At 38.7% G+C, this 15639-nt stretch overlaps 1 protein-coding gene and 1 non-coding gene across 5 annotated transcripts in view; both read left to right on the top strand.

The window, feature by feature from the left end:
* The window catches only part of CADPS2 (calcium dependent secretion activator 2), a 538020-nt gene that overhangs the window by 396693 nt on the left and 125688 nt on the right, over window positions 1-15639 (top strand). For all 4 annotated transcript variants that reach the window (XM_066262196.1, XM_066262195.1, XM_066262194.1 and 1 more), the window contains exons 15-16: window positions 9590-9653; window positions 12722-12845. In XM_066262196.1, coding sequence (XP_066118293.1) covers window positions 9590-9653; window positions 12722-12845 — 188 coding nt within the window. The remainder of the gene's footprint in view (window positions 1-9589; window positions 9654-12721; window positions 12846-15639) is intronic.
* Window positions 6169-6244, top strand: TRNAP-GGG (transfer RNA proline (anticodon GGG)). The gene has a single exon. It is a non-coding gene; the product is annotated as a tRNA-Pro (tRNA).

The following is a 15639-nucleotide window of genomic DNA, read 5'->3' as shown; positions in this document are numbered from 1 at the left end:
ACAAATACACATGCTCACTTACCTGCTGGTGAAGACAGGCTCAGTTCAGTAGCCACGGCCCTGTTTCCTTGTAATTGACACAGAGCTGTCTCCTTCCTGGGAAGGCTTCCTCCCCAGATTGATAGTGAGACCACTGAACTCCTCGGCCTCATATCTGTACATGCTGGTTATCAAAGATGGTAGTGGGGCCATCTCTTCTATGGTGCTCTCTTAAGATCGTGAAAAGTTGTGTGAGACGACCCTGGCAAACTACCCCTCATATCTCATTTTCCCTAAATAGGTGCTGAGCCAGTCCTGAACCAAACCCAGCGGCCAGGGGATGCCCATGCGCCAGGTGCCTCAGTCAGTCACTGAGGAGCAAGGGGATCACCATGACTGATTAGACCAGGGGTAGTCAACCTTTTTATAATGACCGCCCACTTCTGTATCTCTGTTAGTAGTAAAATTTTCTAACCACCCACCAGTTCCACAGTAATGGTGATTTATAAAGTACGGAAGTAACTTTACTTTACAACATTTATAAAGCAGAGTTACAGCAAGTTAAAGCATATAATAATAATTACTTACCAAGTACTTTATGTCAGATTTTCGCTAAGTTTGACAGAATAAATCTTTATAAAACAACTTAGTATAGTTAAATCTATCTTTTTATTTATACTTTGGTTGCTCCGCTACTGCCCACCATGAAAGCTGGAACACCCACTAGTGGGCGGTAGGGGCCAGGTTGATTACCACTGGATTAGACTAATTGGAGCCACCGTCAGGGGAGTCCATTGCCCCCCACTGCCACTCAACAGCTACACAGTTGTCCACATTATGTATTAATTTCCTCTCCCACAGTTTGTGTTGTCTCTCTTAAATGCACATCCCCTTTTAATAATTTATTTAAAGATGTCCTCTTTCATGCTTTTCAGCTTTTGTTTCTTTGATGCACTGAAGACAAGAACTGAAAGGGATTGGTCTAGACATTTTGAACTGACTTTTATATTCCCTGGTGTTTGTATAAATTTTGCTACTTCTGGTTGTTTTTATTTTCCTTAGTCCATTGAACATTGAATAACAGAAAATGGGACTAAAATAAAACAGAAATTTTAGGCATCCACACAGGCAAATTTATAAAAATTTTGAAGTCCATGAAGGTTTTTTTTTTTAAACAATTCTATCAAATGATCTTCCTTGGTCACTTATGTTAAAATTTAGAGAAATTTTAGAAAGAAATAGAAATCACTTATCGGCTCAGGCTAAACAAGTGCCCACAGTACTCTTAATAACTCTTATATAGAAATTTATTTATTTAGGTCCCGCTGTATTCCAGAAATGGGTTTCAAAAACTTAGATAAAATAATAAGGCAAAGTGAAGTAAACATAAACAAGGAACTCAGGTGGAAGAGAGCAGGTTGGTGAGTGTCTGCTCAGTTCCCTCCCAGAACCTAACTGAAATGGCATAACAGTTCTTTTCAGAAGACAGAGACCCACAAGGACAACTGCAGTAGGAGAGGAAAGACTTTGGAATGCAGATGGACGAATGGTGTCTAATTTAGCCACCCAGGAAAAACTGACTCATAAGCTGTCAGCAGGGAAAACAGATAAGCGATCTGATCTGATTTATGTCACACAATCACCAAAGTGTTTAGGAATTGCCTGTGTCCAGCCCTTCCAGAAATGAAGAGTGAAAGACATTTTGTCGTAAATATGCTTAAAACTCACTTAGATCCCCACACCTCTTTTCCACCTCAGTGCGCCTGTGCCCTCCCCACGCCCCTTTGCAGAGCACTGCGGGTTCAGTCCCTGGAGAGGGGAGAATTAGAGGGGACAGAACTGGGGTGGAGGAGGGGAGGAGACCTCAGGCACAGCTGGAGTGAGGATTAAATGCAGAAACACAGAGATTAAATAAACGTTTATTGAGAAATCTGAGAATCACAGCCCTCTCCTTGCCAGCTCATACCCTTGACTCCCAAAATGCTGCCAGGCAGGCAGGTTTATAACCTCCAGGTGTATCCTAAATGTCTTCCCCTGGGACTCTGACTAGCCCAAGAGAAAAGACCTTAAGCTCACACTGAAACACCCAGCCACATGCTCCTTCCACAAAGACCATGCTGTACCTGTACCCAGCCAGGTTTACATAGCTTTCATTCTGTTTTTGAAAATGACCATATAGCCAAAGTCATCAGACATTTGAGGAAAGCATTTATTGTGGAAGACAGAGCCCCAAACAAGTAAATACTAAAAAAGCAATTTAGAAAAATGAATAAAGATTATATGAGAAGAAGAAAATGGGTGAGGTGAGGGTTGTGAGAATGAATTGTTGATATCCTTTGAGATGATAGAGCGTCTAGAAAACAAAAACAAGATGTTGATAAAAAGAAAAAGGTAAAAAGAAAAAAAATACTGGAACAAATAAAAGCTCTTAGAAATTATATACAAATGATACACAAATATATACACACTACTGGAAAATTAAGTTAATGAAACCTTGCAGAAACTAAGGTAGGGGAAAACAAAAATAGGGGTACAAAGAAAGAGAAATTAAAGATCCCAGAAACAGTTAAGTCTGACAATAGAAAACTGAATAAAAACATTGCAAAAATTTCTTCCAGAATTGAAAGACAAAACTGTTCAGATTGTGACATTTAGTACCCAGTACAGTAGATTAAAGTATTTACTCATCAGGGTACATTTTCATGAATTTTCATATTCTTGGTGGTAAAAGAGAAGATCACAAAATACAAAGAACCAAAAGTCAGAATGGCTTCTGAACGTTTATTTATTCTGGAAATATTTATTGAGTTCCTACTATGTGTCAGGCCATAAACAACTGCAACCAACCAGGAAGATTCTTCACTTCTGCAGCTTTCATTTTGATGTGAGGAAGAATCCTGATATATCCAGAAAACAGTACATCAGGGACTTCATAGTTCTGAGAAAACATTATTTTCAACCCAGACTTCTGTTACCAGCAAAACTCTTGATTTAAGGATATGATAAAATGATATTTTTAAATATGCAGGATCTCAAAAAGATGGGATTTTTATATTCTTATTCTGGAGAATGCAACCTACCAAGACAAAGGAGGAAACAAAGGAAGAGGAAGAGTTAAGATCTCTGCAACAGGAAGTCAGCCTCAGAGAGGACGGAACAGGGTGGTTATAGACTCCAAACGGGCAGTTAAACTTTGAAGGCAACCAGTTCTCACTGGGAGATCAGAAAATTCTTCAAGTAGATCCAGTTGACAAAACACTGATATATATGTATATTTTTTAAATTTTTTTTCCTCTTTTTTTTTTTTTCTTCTGAAGCTGGAAATGGGGAGAGACAGTCAGACAGACTTCTGCATGCGCCCGACCGGGATCCACCCGGCACGCCCACCAGGGGGTGACACTCTGCCCACCAGGGGGTGATGCTCTGCCCCTCTGGGGCATCACTCCGTTGCAACCTGAGCCACTCTAGCGCCTGGGGCAGAGGCCAAGGAGCCATCCCCAGCGCCCGGGCCATCTTTGCTCCAATGGAGCCTTGGCTGTGGAAGGGGAAGAGAGAGACAGAGAGGAAAGAGAGGGGGAGGGGTGGAGAAGCAGATGGGCGCTTCTCCTGTGTGCCCTGGCCGGGAACCAAACCTGGGACTTCTGCACGCCAGGCTGACGCTCCACCACTGAGCCAACCGGCCAGGGAAAAACACTGAGATATTTTAACATGTTGAGAGATTTATTACCTACATGGAATGGAGTGTGGACTTGTATTAATTAGATTGTATTAGAGATTGGAGTTGTATTAGATTAAGTAAATAAAAACAGGATATTAAAAACAAAGGCAAGTATTATAAATAGCAGGACATAAAAAGTGATCGGAGTAAGAACTGTCTCAGCTAGGACAGTTACATAATTAATATAATGTAGATACTGAATTTAGATCTAACCCCTCAGAAATGATGTAACCATATTAGAAGGATGAGAAAGACAGGAATTACGTTTTGGTGGGGAAAAATAGTCTTAAGGGGGAAAAAAAAGCTTCTGTGTCTCAGATGAAGTAGTAAGATATTTATTTTCCTACCTGAAACAATTTTTTTAAAGGACAAAATATGTGAAAATATGCTTTTAAGACACTAAGCATAAGCAATGAATAACATTAATTTCTGAGAGTTGGAAATAACTGAAGTAAGTCTTTTAATTGCCCCTGCTTACTACAAAAAGAGCATTTCCAGGCCACGGCCCAGAGAGGAGGAACCTGGGTGGGTCCCAGGACTTCCTGACTTGAGGCGCCAAGGCTGGGAGTCGAGGGAGGCAAAGGCAACCGAAGTCTTCAGGTCTGAGTTCTAAAGAAGAGAGCAGAGGCCTACGGAAGATCCCCTGAAGGCTTCTCCCCATGTATGTGAGGAAACTACCCCAATGTGAGTGGAACGCAGAGTGCATTCCTAGCAGCTGTGGCTGATGCAATGCTGTGAGAATACTCCAGCACCTGAAACCCTCCTGGACACACCCAGGAAGGGAGCTCTCCTGCAATAAGGAAGTGACTCAACGCTAACCACGCAGCTCCCTGATCTTTTCAGCCATTGGCTATGAAGGACACGCTATAACATCCTATTGGCTGAACCCATGTATATAAGCTAGCTTACTTCCTGAATAAAGTGGATCTGCGTCACTGAACCTAGTCCCCGGAGTCGGGTCTCTGCTTCTCCCTTGTCCTCACCCCCAGCAGGACTTGTCCACACCCCAAAGCTAGGCAATGAACACTGAGAGGATCACAGGGAATCCCCAAAGCTGGCACGGGGCTGCTTGCAGCTTCTCCTGCCCAGAGTGGAAGCCTTCTAACACACAGACAACAGGCATAGTGCTCACAGCATTTTGCTGCAGTAGTGGAGAAGAATTAACTTGAGAATAAACACTGCCACGGTCTTCCCTAATGAGGATTAAATTGAAGATGCCAATAAATCAGACTGTTTTCAAGAACAATAACTGAACTGCATGCCAAAACAAAGCTCAGAAATATTTAAAGGAATACAAAAGTATTCAGCTATCAAAAAGCTAAAATATCTAGCATCCAATCAAAAAAATTTAGGTATACAAAGAAATAGTAACATATGACCAATGAAGAGAATAAAAACAACCAAGTGAAAATGGCACAGAAGATAAAAATTAATGAACAATAGTGTTAAAAGAATTATTATTACTATATGTTATATGTTCAACCTATTAAGGGCTTCTATGGAAAACTTATAACTCACATCATACTTAATAGTGAAAAACTGGATGTTTTCCAACTAAGTAAAAAACAAAGCAAGGATGTCAGCTGTCACTACTTGTAGTTAAAACCATATAGATGATGTGCTAGCCAGTGCAGTGAGTCAGAAAAAAAGAAAATATTCATATTGGAAAAGAAGTAAAACTGTCTTTATTCAGAGATGATATGATTATCCATGTACAAAATCCTATGGAAACTAGAAAAAAATGCTTCTTTAATTAGTAAGTAAGTTTAGCAATATTGCAGGAGCTTAAATATATAAATATCTTATTTCTGTATGATAGCAACGAACAATTGAAATTGAAATTAGGAAACAATACCACTTATAACAGCAACAAAAATTACTAAATACTTAGGGTTCAATCTGACAGAAGATGTACAAAACCTGTACACTAAAAATTACAATGTCTTGCTGAGAGGAGTTAAGGAAAACCTAAATTGATCTGTAGAGTCAATGCTATTGCTATCAAAATCCCAAAAGGATTTTATAGAAATTGGCAACTTGATTCTAAAATTTATATGGAAATGCAAAGAACATATCATAGCCAAAATAACTCTAAAATGAATAACATTGGAATGCTAACACTGCCTAATTGCAAGACCTATAAAGCTATAATAAACAAACAGTGCGTATGGAGTGTCCAGAAAGAGACTTGCGTGCTTGTGGTCGACTGATTTTCAACAAATGTATAAAGGCAACTTGCAAATTATACTTTTTTCAACAAACAGTGCTGGAACTGTTGGAATTCCACGTGTAAAATATAATATTAGACTGGACCTATACCTCATACCTGTTACAATTGTTAACTCAAAATGGATAGAGGCAGAAAGTCTCTATGTCCTTGGACTGAGCAGAAATTCACAAATAGAACACCAAAATCATGGTGCATAGTCAGAAAAAAATTGTCTTGAACTTCATCAATTTTAAGAACTTTTGCCCTGGCCGGTTGGCTCAGCGGTAGAGCGTCGGCCTGGGGTGTGGAGGACCCGGGTTCGATTCCCGGCCAGGGCACACAGGGGAAGCGCCCATTTGCTTCTCCACCCCCCCTCCCTCTCTCTGTCTCTCTCTTCCCCTCCCGCAGCCAAGGCTCCATTGGAGCAAAGATGGCCCGGGCACTGGGGATGGCTCCTTGGCCTCTGCCCCAGGCGCTAGAGTGGCTCTGGTGGCGGCAGAGCAACGCCCCGGAGGGGCAGAGCATCGCCCCCTGGTGGGCATGCCGGGTGGATCCCGGTCGAGCGCATGCGGGAGTCTGTCTGACTGTCTCTCCCCATTTCCAGCTTCAGAAAAATACAAAAAAAAAAAGAACTTTTGATTTTCCCATGGTTTTTTAAGGGAATAAAGAGGTAAATCTCAGAATGTGAGAGAACATTTGTACAATTCATATCGAATGAAGGACTTCCACCCAAATTGCATGCTTTAAACCTGTGCAATTCATTATATGTCACTTATATCTTTAAAGCTATTTGTTTTAATTTTATTATATTTATTCATTTTTTAGAGAGGACAGAGAGAGAGAGGATAGAGAGACAGAGAGAGAGAGAGAAGGGGGGAGGAGCTGGAAGCATCAACTCCCATATGTGCCTTGACCAGACAAGCCCAGGGTTTCTAACCGGCGACCTCAGTATTTCCAGGACGGCGCTTTATCCACTGCGCCACCACAGGTCTAAAGCTATTTGTGTTTTTTTTTTAAAAAAAGAAAAGAAAAACTAAGCGCTTTCCTTCCACAGTGGGATGTTAGAATACTATCTGAAACTGAAATATCAGGAATTAGATATGTAGCTTTGAGGTTAGGGATACAATATTTAAATACCAAAAGAATCAGCTGAAAGTTAAAAATAGTTTTTCTAGGGAAATTACTTAAGGAGTGGGGTAGCACTGACATAAAGGATTTTTGTTTTTCATAAAAAGCCTTCTAGAAAAAGTTTCCTCTTAGACCACGTGCATATATTACCTTGATGTAAATAAATACTGTATCTAAAAGAGGCTAAGTAAAAGACACGTATAACTCGTAGACAGGTTTGTGAAGGCTCATTTATCTGTGTAACTAATTTACTAAAGTAGGAATAAGGAGGATTTTAATTTATTCAGATTAGGGATTAAATTTAGTTGAGTTTTATTTGATCATTGAGTATTTCCCAGTTTGCTTTGTGTCAAAAGTGGTAAAAACTGAAATATTTATCCTGAAAGGCAGAATAAAATGATTCCCTTCTTTTAAGACTTGTTTTGTAAAGATTAATTAAGCTTCTGTGTAGTTATTTTCTGTACTTTATTGATTCAGGATTACTTGTCCTCTGTAAATGTATTGAATTATTTACACATCACGGGCAACTAATGCTAATTCGGAACAAGCCCAGTGGGGCCCAGAGCCCTGAAATGCTAAATGTAATCTGGGGATCAGTAACATTCCATTCATAAAATTCGTCACCCACAGGTTAATGGAAATAAACAATAGGCAAGACAATGAGTGGATTATGCAAATACAGTGAAAAGATTTAAGCAAGGGGAGGGGACAACAAGAACCCAATTTGTGTTTCATTTAAACGTGGATTAAGGTGTATGGTATACAAAATGATTAAAGCTACTTTGCTAATTTGCTAATGCTTTAAGAAGCCACACTGCACAGGAAAAAGTAGCAGAATAAATTGGCTGTGGCTTTTTTGTGTGTGGGAGAGTCTAATAGGGTGAGAAGAGGGAAGGTTAAGGGAAAGAAACTTTTAACGGGAAATGAAATGATGAACAGTCTTCGGAAGAAACATTTGAGTGACTAGATTCATAATGCCATTTATTTGCATTTTTCTGAGACCAAAAAAAAAAAAAAAGCTGCATGAAATAAAAACTCTGTCTTTATATTCAACTATTACTTTGTGAGAAATCCACCTTTTTCTTTTTCATTAAACTGGTCCCTGTAAAACAAATTGAACTTAAAATACAAGTGCTTTTTAGGGAGACCCTTTCAAATTACAGCATGAAAAAAAGATGTTGTCATTGTTAATTATGTTTTAGAGAATATGTCTGCTAAGTCCCTGAATAATGGCAAAGGACGTGGACATGAGTAAATTTATGTTCAGGTTATGGGTTTGGAGATTCCTGAGCGTGAGCAAGGAGGCACCCCAGCCCTCTGCCTGTGGCTCTTGTTCTTGGGACTGGCAGCAGTAAGGGAGGGAGGGGCTGTTCTGCTGAACCTGCGTCAACAAAGCAAGGAGTTCCGGAAGGATGAGTTAGCCCTGACATTCTGTCTCTTAAAGTAGAAAGTGACCTGAAGAGGGACCCTCTTGTAAAGAGCCATAAACCTGTCACCACCATGTGGCACTAACTTTTGAGGAGCCCACTTGCACTCCCAGCCTCTGACTTTGACTTCAGCACATCTGCATAGCATGCCCTTTGCTGTTGATATGTGGTGGAAATGCACTGGCCTAGATATACTGCACGTAAATGACTCTGCTGGCCAACAAGCTGCAGAAGGTTTGTGTGTTTTGTGTGGGGAGGTTGGAGAGTTAGACACCATTGTAGACAAATGTCAGGAAAGGGGGGAGCTGGAGCCTTGTTTGTCCTACAAGTTATGTCAGTGGTGTGTATCTCTATCTTAAACCACAGAAAGAAATGGGGGAAGTCATTTCATTTTTCATAGAAAAGGAATTATTGGCCCTGGCCAGTTGGCACAGTGGTAGAGCGTCAGCCTGGTGTGTGGAAGTCCCAGGTTTGATTTTTGTTCAGGGCACACAGGAGAAGCACTCATCTGCTTCTTCACCCCTTCCCCTTTAGCTTCTCTCTTTCTTTCTTTGTCTTTCTCTCTCTTCCTCTCTCTTCCTCCTTCTTCCTGTCCTGCAGCCACAGCTCAATTGGAGTGAGTTGGCCCCAGGGCGTTGAGGATAGATGCATGGCCTCCACCCTTTAAGAAGAGCTTGATTGCTAAGCAACAGAGCAATGCCCCAGATGGGCAGAGCATCACCCCCTAGTGAGCTTACCAGGTAGATCCTGTTTGGGGCACAAGTGGGAGTCTGTCTCTGCCTCTCCTTCTCTCACTGAATTTTTTAAGAAAAGGAATTATTAGGGAATGCATTTTAAGTATCTCTGTACTCACAAAGCCTAGTGGTTCTTTGCGTTTACTATATTATTTCTATATCTGTATCATCAAAACTTTAGGATTTTATTCATCACAGTGTGTAGCCTTGATTGTTTAAGACACTTAACTCATGGAGCTAGATAAACTTCAGCATTAAAATTTCCTTGGATTGGCTGATGCTACTTTAACCACTTTTCATTGTTCTCCAATCGTGCCAGGTAATAGAAGAGGGGATTCTTTGGCAGTTTGGATATTAAGCATTTGACCTTTTGTTCCTCCTTTTGTTTTTGAAGATACTGCTTTCCCTTTGGACGACCTGAAGGTGCGCTAAAAGCTACCCTTTCCTTACTCGAAAGGGTAAGTTTAAACATTACTTTATGAATACTGTTCGTGTTGTCAGTTGCTGTGTATTTTAGCTGTTGAACTAGGCAGACAGTCCCATGCCTCATGAGCGTGTTCTCTGCGTCCATTGCATTTCTGCAGTTTCTCCCATTTTCTTGGCTACATTCAGAATCTCCCTATATCCCGCTTCTTCCCCCCAAAACCTTTCTGAAGCCTACCCCTGCCATCATGTGCTGAGTCGATGGCATATTTCAGGTAGTTATCTATTTCTCCACCTTTTTCTCCCCTCATGGAATAGTCTCTTTTTTTCAGTTAAGTGTACTTAACTGTTTTTCAGACTTCACCATTGCCTTTTATTATTCCCCCTGACTTATGTGTACTTCTGCCTCTCATATTCCTTGTACCTATAAGAGTTGATCATTTAGTATTCATAAATGTATCACTGCTTTTATTCGAAGTTCAGAATTTATTTCAGTTCAATCTGTGTGTTGCTGTAAATTAATTCGTGAATTAGAGATATTTATTTTCCCTCAAAAAATAAATAGCAGATAAGGTTTCGTGTCCATGCTAAAACATCGCTTATTAATGTAAGTCTGTTCTTCACTCCTGTCTTTGTGGTAGATGAGATTTGAAAGGGAAGTATCATTTTCATCTGTCTATAAAGCTAATTCATATACTCACTGGGAACTAACAGGTATGTAGTGTGGACCACTCCCCACTCCTCATCCTTAGCAATGTTAAAAGACAATCTAGGGATCATCTATAGCCCATGATTGGATTCTTCTGGGCCGTAAGCACTTGTTTCTGTCTATTTTTCTGCCTAGTGAATTCTAGATATTGCATTGTTTATTAGCATGTCTATGAAAAGCAAAAAAGAAAGACATTTTCAGGAAGTTAAGGACTTAGGAGACGAGGGCCAGAAATAGTGGCTAGAATGAGATCTTTCCCTTTTAGATTGGCTTCATCTGCAATCCTCATCTTATCGTTGGTTACTGTGCATTGTGCGATAGAAATATTATTGTAGGAATTATGTGCTTTATTAATTAACATTTTTATAATATTAAAAGCTGCATGCCACCCAAGCTTTTCAAAGTATACTTTTCATCTTATTTATTAAAGTATCGGGAATAAAATAAAATCCTGAAAGATATCTTTACTTTTGGGACTGGCATCCCATCCGGGGTACCTAGTGCAGTCTTTCTGTGAGCTGGTTTCCATGGTAGCGCTCCCTCCTCCCCTCCCCGCTGCCAGCAATGAGAAGTTAGTGGTAGCAGAGATGCCTTCGTGCCCTGCACTGACGGGGCAGGATGAACAGTGACCTTTATTCCAGTTATAGTCACTAGTCATGTCTCTTGCTGAATTGAGAGAGAAACGGTAAAAGCTGTATCTTCATTTTCATGTCTCTGTACTTACTGACATGTGAGAAAAATGAAATCTACACACGAATGCTTGATACTTAGCATACCTTGGAAGAACAAGGGGAGGAAGCCTGAAACAGAAGTTGTGTCTCCCTTTAGGCACTTGCCCAGAAAAAGAATTCAGTTTCCCTCTCTCCAAATGAAGTGTCCAGCTCCTAATAATAAGACATAATGTCTGATTTCAACCCTGGAGTTATCTCTGTCATAGACATTCTAATTTTAACAGCCATAATAAGACATAATGTCTGATTTCAACCCTGGAGTTATCTCTGTCATAGACATTCTAATTTTAACAGCCATTTCTATTGTTTAAAAGTCTGTCACCATGGCAAGGCCTAATGGTTAAGTTTATGATTCTGCATATGGTACAAAATTCATCTTAAATTCAAAATTTTATATTTTAATAATGCTTGTTAATTTTTTTTACTACACATAGAAGGATTTTTCTGGCTATAGAGGGTCTAATGTTCAGTTCAAAATAAAGTGCAAATGTGGGTCTGTGTTAAAGATTTTTAATAGAGTATGAAGAATAAGTGAACTTGATGGAAGAGAAGTTTTTAAATGATGAAGTTTTCTGTTTTCAAAAGGAAACTTTGTTGAACAAAATTAAAATAGTTGTCAAGGTTCACCAGTGCTAAAATGATGGAATAACTTGACATGCTAGGATACTTACGAAAGGAAAATTCAATAATAAAGCAGGAAATGAGTGTTTTCATGTTCTTTCATTATTTTTTCAAGATCAAATGACCAATAGGATGGTAAGAATTCTTTAAGTGTATTGCCTTCTCTGTAGTAATATTTTGCTATATACTTTATAACTTGAATGTAAGCAAAGCAAGGGGGAAAAAAAGCATTAACTATCTGGAATAATAGTTTGATTAATAGTTTAATAGTTTAATCAAAACTTATTGTGAGCAGTTTTATCATTAGGGAAGTTTTAAGGAAAATTGTGAGAGTCATTAATGAATGTCAAAATACATTGTATTTTGAATTCTGGATATAATTATATTTTACCCTTGCCAGCAGTAGTATTTTTAAAGGGAAAATCCAAAATCGCAATTTAGGAACTCATGAGAAAATAATCAGTTTCTTTCCTAAATTTAAAAAGTTTCCATGTATTTTAACATTTGATACATTTCACTGAGCCAAAGTAGTTTTTTCCCTCTTCAGTAGATCATAGTAAAGAGTTTAATTAGTCAAAGTAGTGGTTCTGATTTTTAGAATCAAGACGGTGAAAAAAGGCCAAAAGTAATGGAGTTTTGTTATTGTTTTTAATCTATGTTGCTCAAAAACAGTTAAAGCTTTTAAATTAGAGGTGGGGAAGAAGAACTTTGTTTATTACTTCTCCTAAGGATAGTAATCCTGATCTGAACCAGCTGTTCTAATGGTGTCATGGGTCCCTGGAGGAAAAGCAGCGGTCACACTGAATGGTGGCTTGGCTGATGGGAGGTTTTGATGTGCACACATGAAGCTTAGACTGGAGGAGACAGGACTGGAGGTGTACCTTGCAGTTGTGACATGCCAACTTATTACTTCCCCCAGTGTTGCCTAGGCCCCTCCTGCGAAGAGTCAGGTCTAGAACAATTTGTGTCATTTGTTTTTAGTATTTTATGCAATCTCTCTCTCTTTCTCTCTCTCTCTCTCTCTCTCTCTCTCTCTCTCTAGGTTTTAATGAAAGATATTGCCACTCCCATAGCAGCAGAAGAGGTGAAAAAAGTGGTCCGAAAGTGTCTGGAGAAAGCTGCCTTGATCAATTACACCAGACTCACAGAATATGCCAAAATAGAAGGTCAGTGCTGTGAGCAGTTGCCCAAGTGGCAGCGAGAACCAACAATGCCTATTAACTGAGTTTTCTGTGAGAAGCCCATTCCTTTCCTAACTAACCTGTGCTGTGGCAAAGGGAAATGTCTCATTAAAATCTCAGCTGGCGAACTGAAGAGCTTTTTCCTATTCATTGCTTTAATATGCCTCCCGGGACTCTGCTTGAATGAGAGACCTAGGATTCCTGCTTAAGTTGTCCTTTGTTCTTCTTCTGAGTTTGCGAGAAATCCAAAGGTGTTTTCATGGGTCGGGACCTATTTTTTTGACATTACTGTAAGTATGTCGAACATTTAAACTATGGACAGGGTATTCTTTCCTGATCAGCAACAGTGTAGTATTATGTAATTTTATCTTTTATTCTGTAGTGTCCAAGAAGGAGGAGACTTGTTGATTATCATGAGGGATCACATAAACTGATAGAATTCCCTGTAACTTTTAATTGCTTTCAATATATCAATGCGTTTAGAAGATTAGCTCCCTTGAGAGGACTGTGCATTTTTTTTTCTCTTTCTCCAGGTTTTAGTCATTAAGGATTCTGAGATTTAAGATATTTAGAAATAAGTAGATTGAAATTTGTGACAAAGTCACACAATCAGATTTTACTTGACAGTCCTTTGGTTTATATGATTAAAAGTAAGTGAAAGGACCTTAAATTTTTTCCTTTAATTATAAAACTAGCTTGTACAATGTGTGTGGCATTAACTAAGGGAGGAAAAAATTATGCAATGTTAAATATTTATCTCTAAAAATAAAAAGTAAGTCAGCCATTAGAAACACTTTAATAACTGCTAATATAAAATTGTACATAATGAGTTACACATTCACTTAATAGTTGCTATTATGATCAAAATTGGGACAGTGAAAAAGGTGATTATAATTGACTGTGTTGTAGCTTTTTTCTCTCTCTCCAAATCTGATCAAGCTTTCTAACAAGCATGTGATAACCAACCTCCCGAGTGATTAACAAAAAAGCCATCCCATCGCTATAGCAACCAATATTATATCACGAGAGTAACAACATGAAACCACCTTAGTTACCAGTTTAGCATCGTTAATTATATCATGTTGTGTTAAAGCACAAGCAATGCATATTAGATCATTTGGGGAAAGTGGAAAAGAAGGAGATTGGTTTTCCCATTTTGAATTTGCATTCAAACAGTTTTCATGTTTTGGGAATAGTGGGTGTTTTGTACGTGGATTGAAAGAATTGATATAAAAATAGACATTAAAACCTTTCAAACCTGGCAAAGACAAAAAATGTGGAAAACCTACATAAACACCATACAGGTATTGTTTTATCTAAATATTATAAACTCTATCCAAAAAAAAAACTATGAGAATCTTTTTGTTCTTAACTGCCTACTTTAGTTAATGTTTTCGGCCATTACCTTATTCAGAAATACTGAAAAAATATGCAGAATATATATAATTTTTTGTTTTTCTCTGTATTTGATTTTTTAGCCTTGTCATGTGTACAAATGGAGACTCTTATTTGTACCTAAACATGGGTTTCTTTTATTAATCAGCTAAACAAACATGGCAACACAGGTGTCGTTACTTTCTGGGTCACAGGGAAACACAAGCCCGTGTTAGAGAAGAACCTAGAGAGGACCTGCTGCTGTTCAGGGAGCTGAGAATTCGTCCATCTTTTCCCTTTCCGTTGTCACCCTTTCTTGTCTTTAGTAGGAGAAGATTCTAGAAAATGGATCCTAAAAATATAGCCAGGTAGAACAACTGAAAAATCCCCTTTAAAAAAAAAACACAAAATGTATGCTTATTACCTGAGAATAACTTTTATGCTTTTTATTATCTCCTTCTCCTTTTCTTTTGATCTTAAACAAATAAAGAGCTTTTGTGTTATTCTTAAATTCACACCGGGAACAAAGTCAAATTTAGATTAGAACTAGGAATTGGGCTACTTTGCTTGGTTGGCCTTCTGTATTATGTGAGCAACATGGGTAGAGTTTGCTTTTCTCCTAAATTGTCTTTTCTTATGTTTTAGGCCCAGCAGAAAAGGAAACAGGTAACTGATGTCTGTGCATGCACATGCCATTCTTTTTAACATGGTGCTGTTGTGTTTTGAGTATTATGAATAGCTCTTTCCTTTTCAGGGCTCCTATTAGAGCGCTTTAACTAAGATAGTGAAAATATTACTTCGATTTTATCAGAACTGTTGCTAATGCTTTGTAGGGAAAGTATAAAGCCATTTATCTCTGTAAAAAAGTTCAACACTGGTTTTTGGTATGAATTCAAAGCAACACACCCAAGGCTGTATTAATGTTATGCATTATGTTTTAAGTGTGGACACTAATTTTATTTGGAAGCTGTTGCCAGAATTTGAAGGGCTCTTACAACTAGAAAAGAAGGCCATCTTTTCTTTTATCACTCCTGAAAAATAACATGAAAGTGAAAAGCGTAAATGGTATTGCTGTTAAATAAAATTTAAAAAAAGCAGCTCTTAACTTTGAAAGTTGTTAAGCATAGGAATGAACAGAAATTATGAAATCCCATCTCAAGAAATTGATGGGAAGGAGTTCTTTAAGGTCTCTGAATTTTGAAAGGTTTTGTTACTTTTTTTCTAGTGTCACTTATTCCAGTTGTAATTATTTTAATTACATATGCTGTTACCTGTTTATCCCATCTATCTCCTCCTCAGCCTCTTGAAGGCAGGGTCTTGACTGAACTTGCATTCCAAGGTCAGTGTTGGATTCCCAGCACCCAGGACTATGCCTGCCACTGACACAAAGCAGGTGCTTAGTACT

The sequence above is a fragment of the Saccopteryx bilineata genome, chromosome 2 (assembly GCF_036850765.1).
Source record: "Saccopteryx bilineata isolate mSacBil1 chromosome 2, mSacBil1_pri_phased_curated, whole genome shotgun sequence".
In the NCBI taxonomy this organism is placed as follows: Eukaryota; Metazoa; Chordata; class Mammalia; order Chiroptera; family Emballonuridae; genus Saccopteryx; species Saccopteryx bilineata.
The sequence above is the reverse complement of the archived record's forward strand: the minus strand, read 5'-3'. Positions and strand labels throughout refer to the sequence as shown.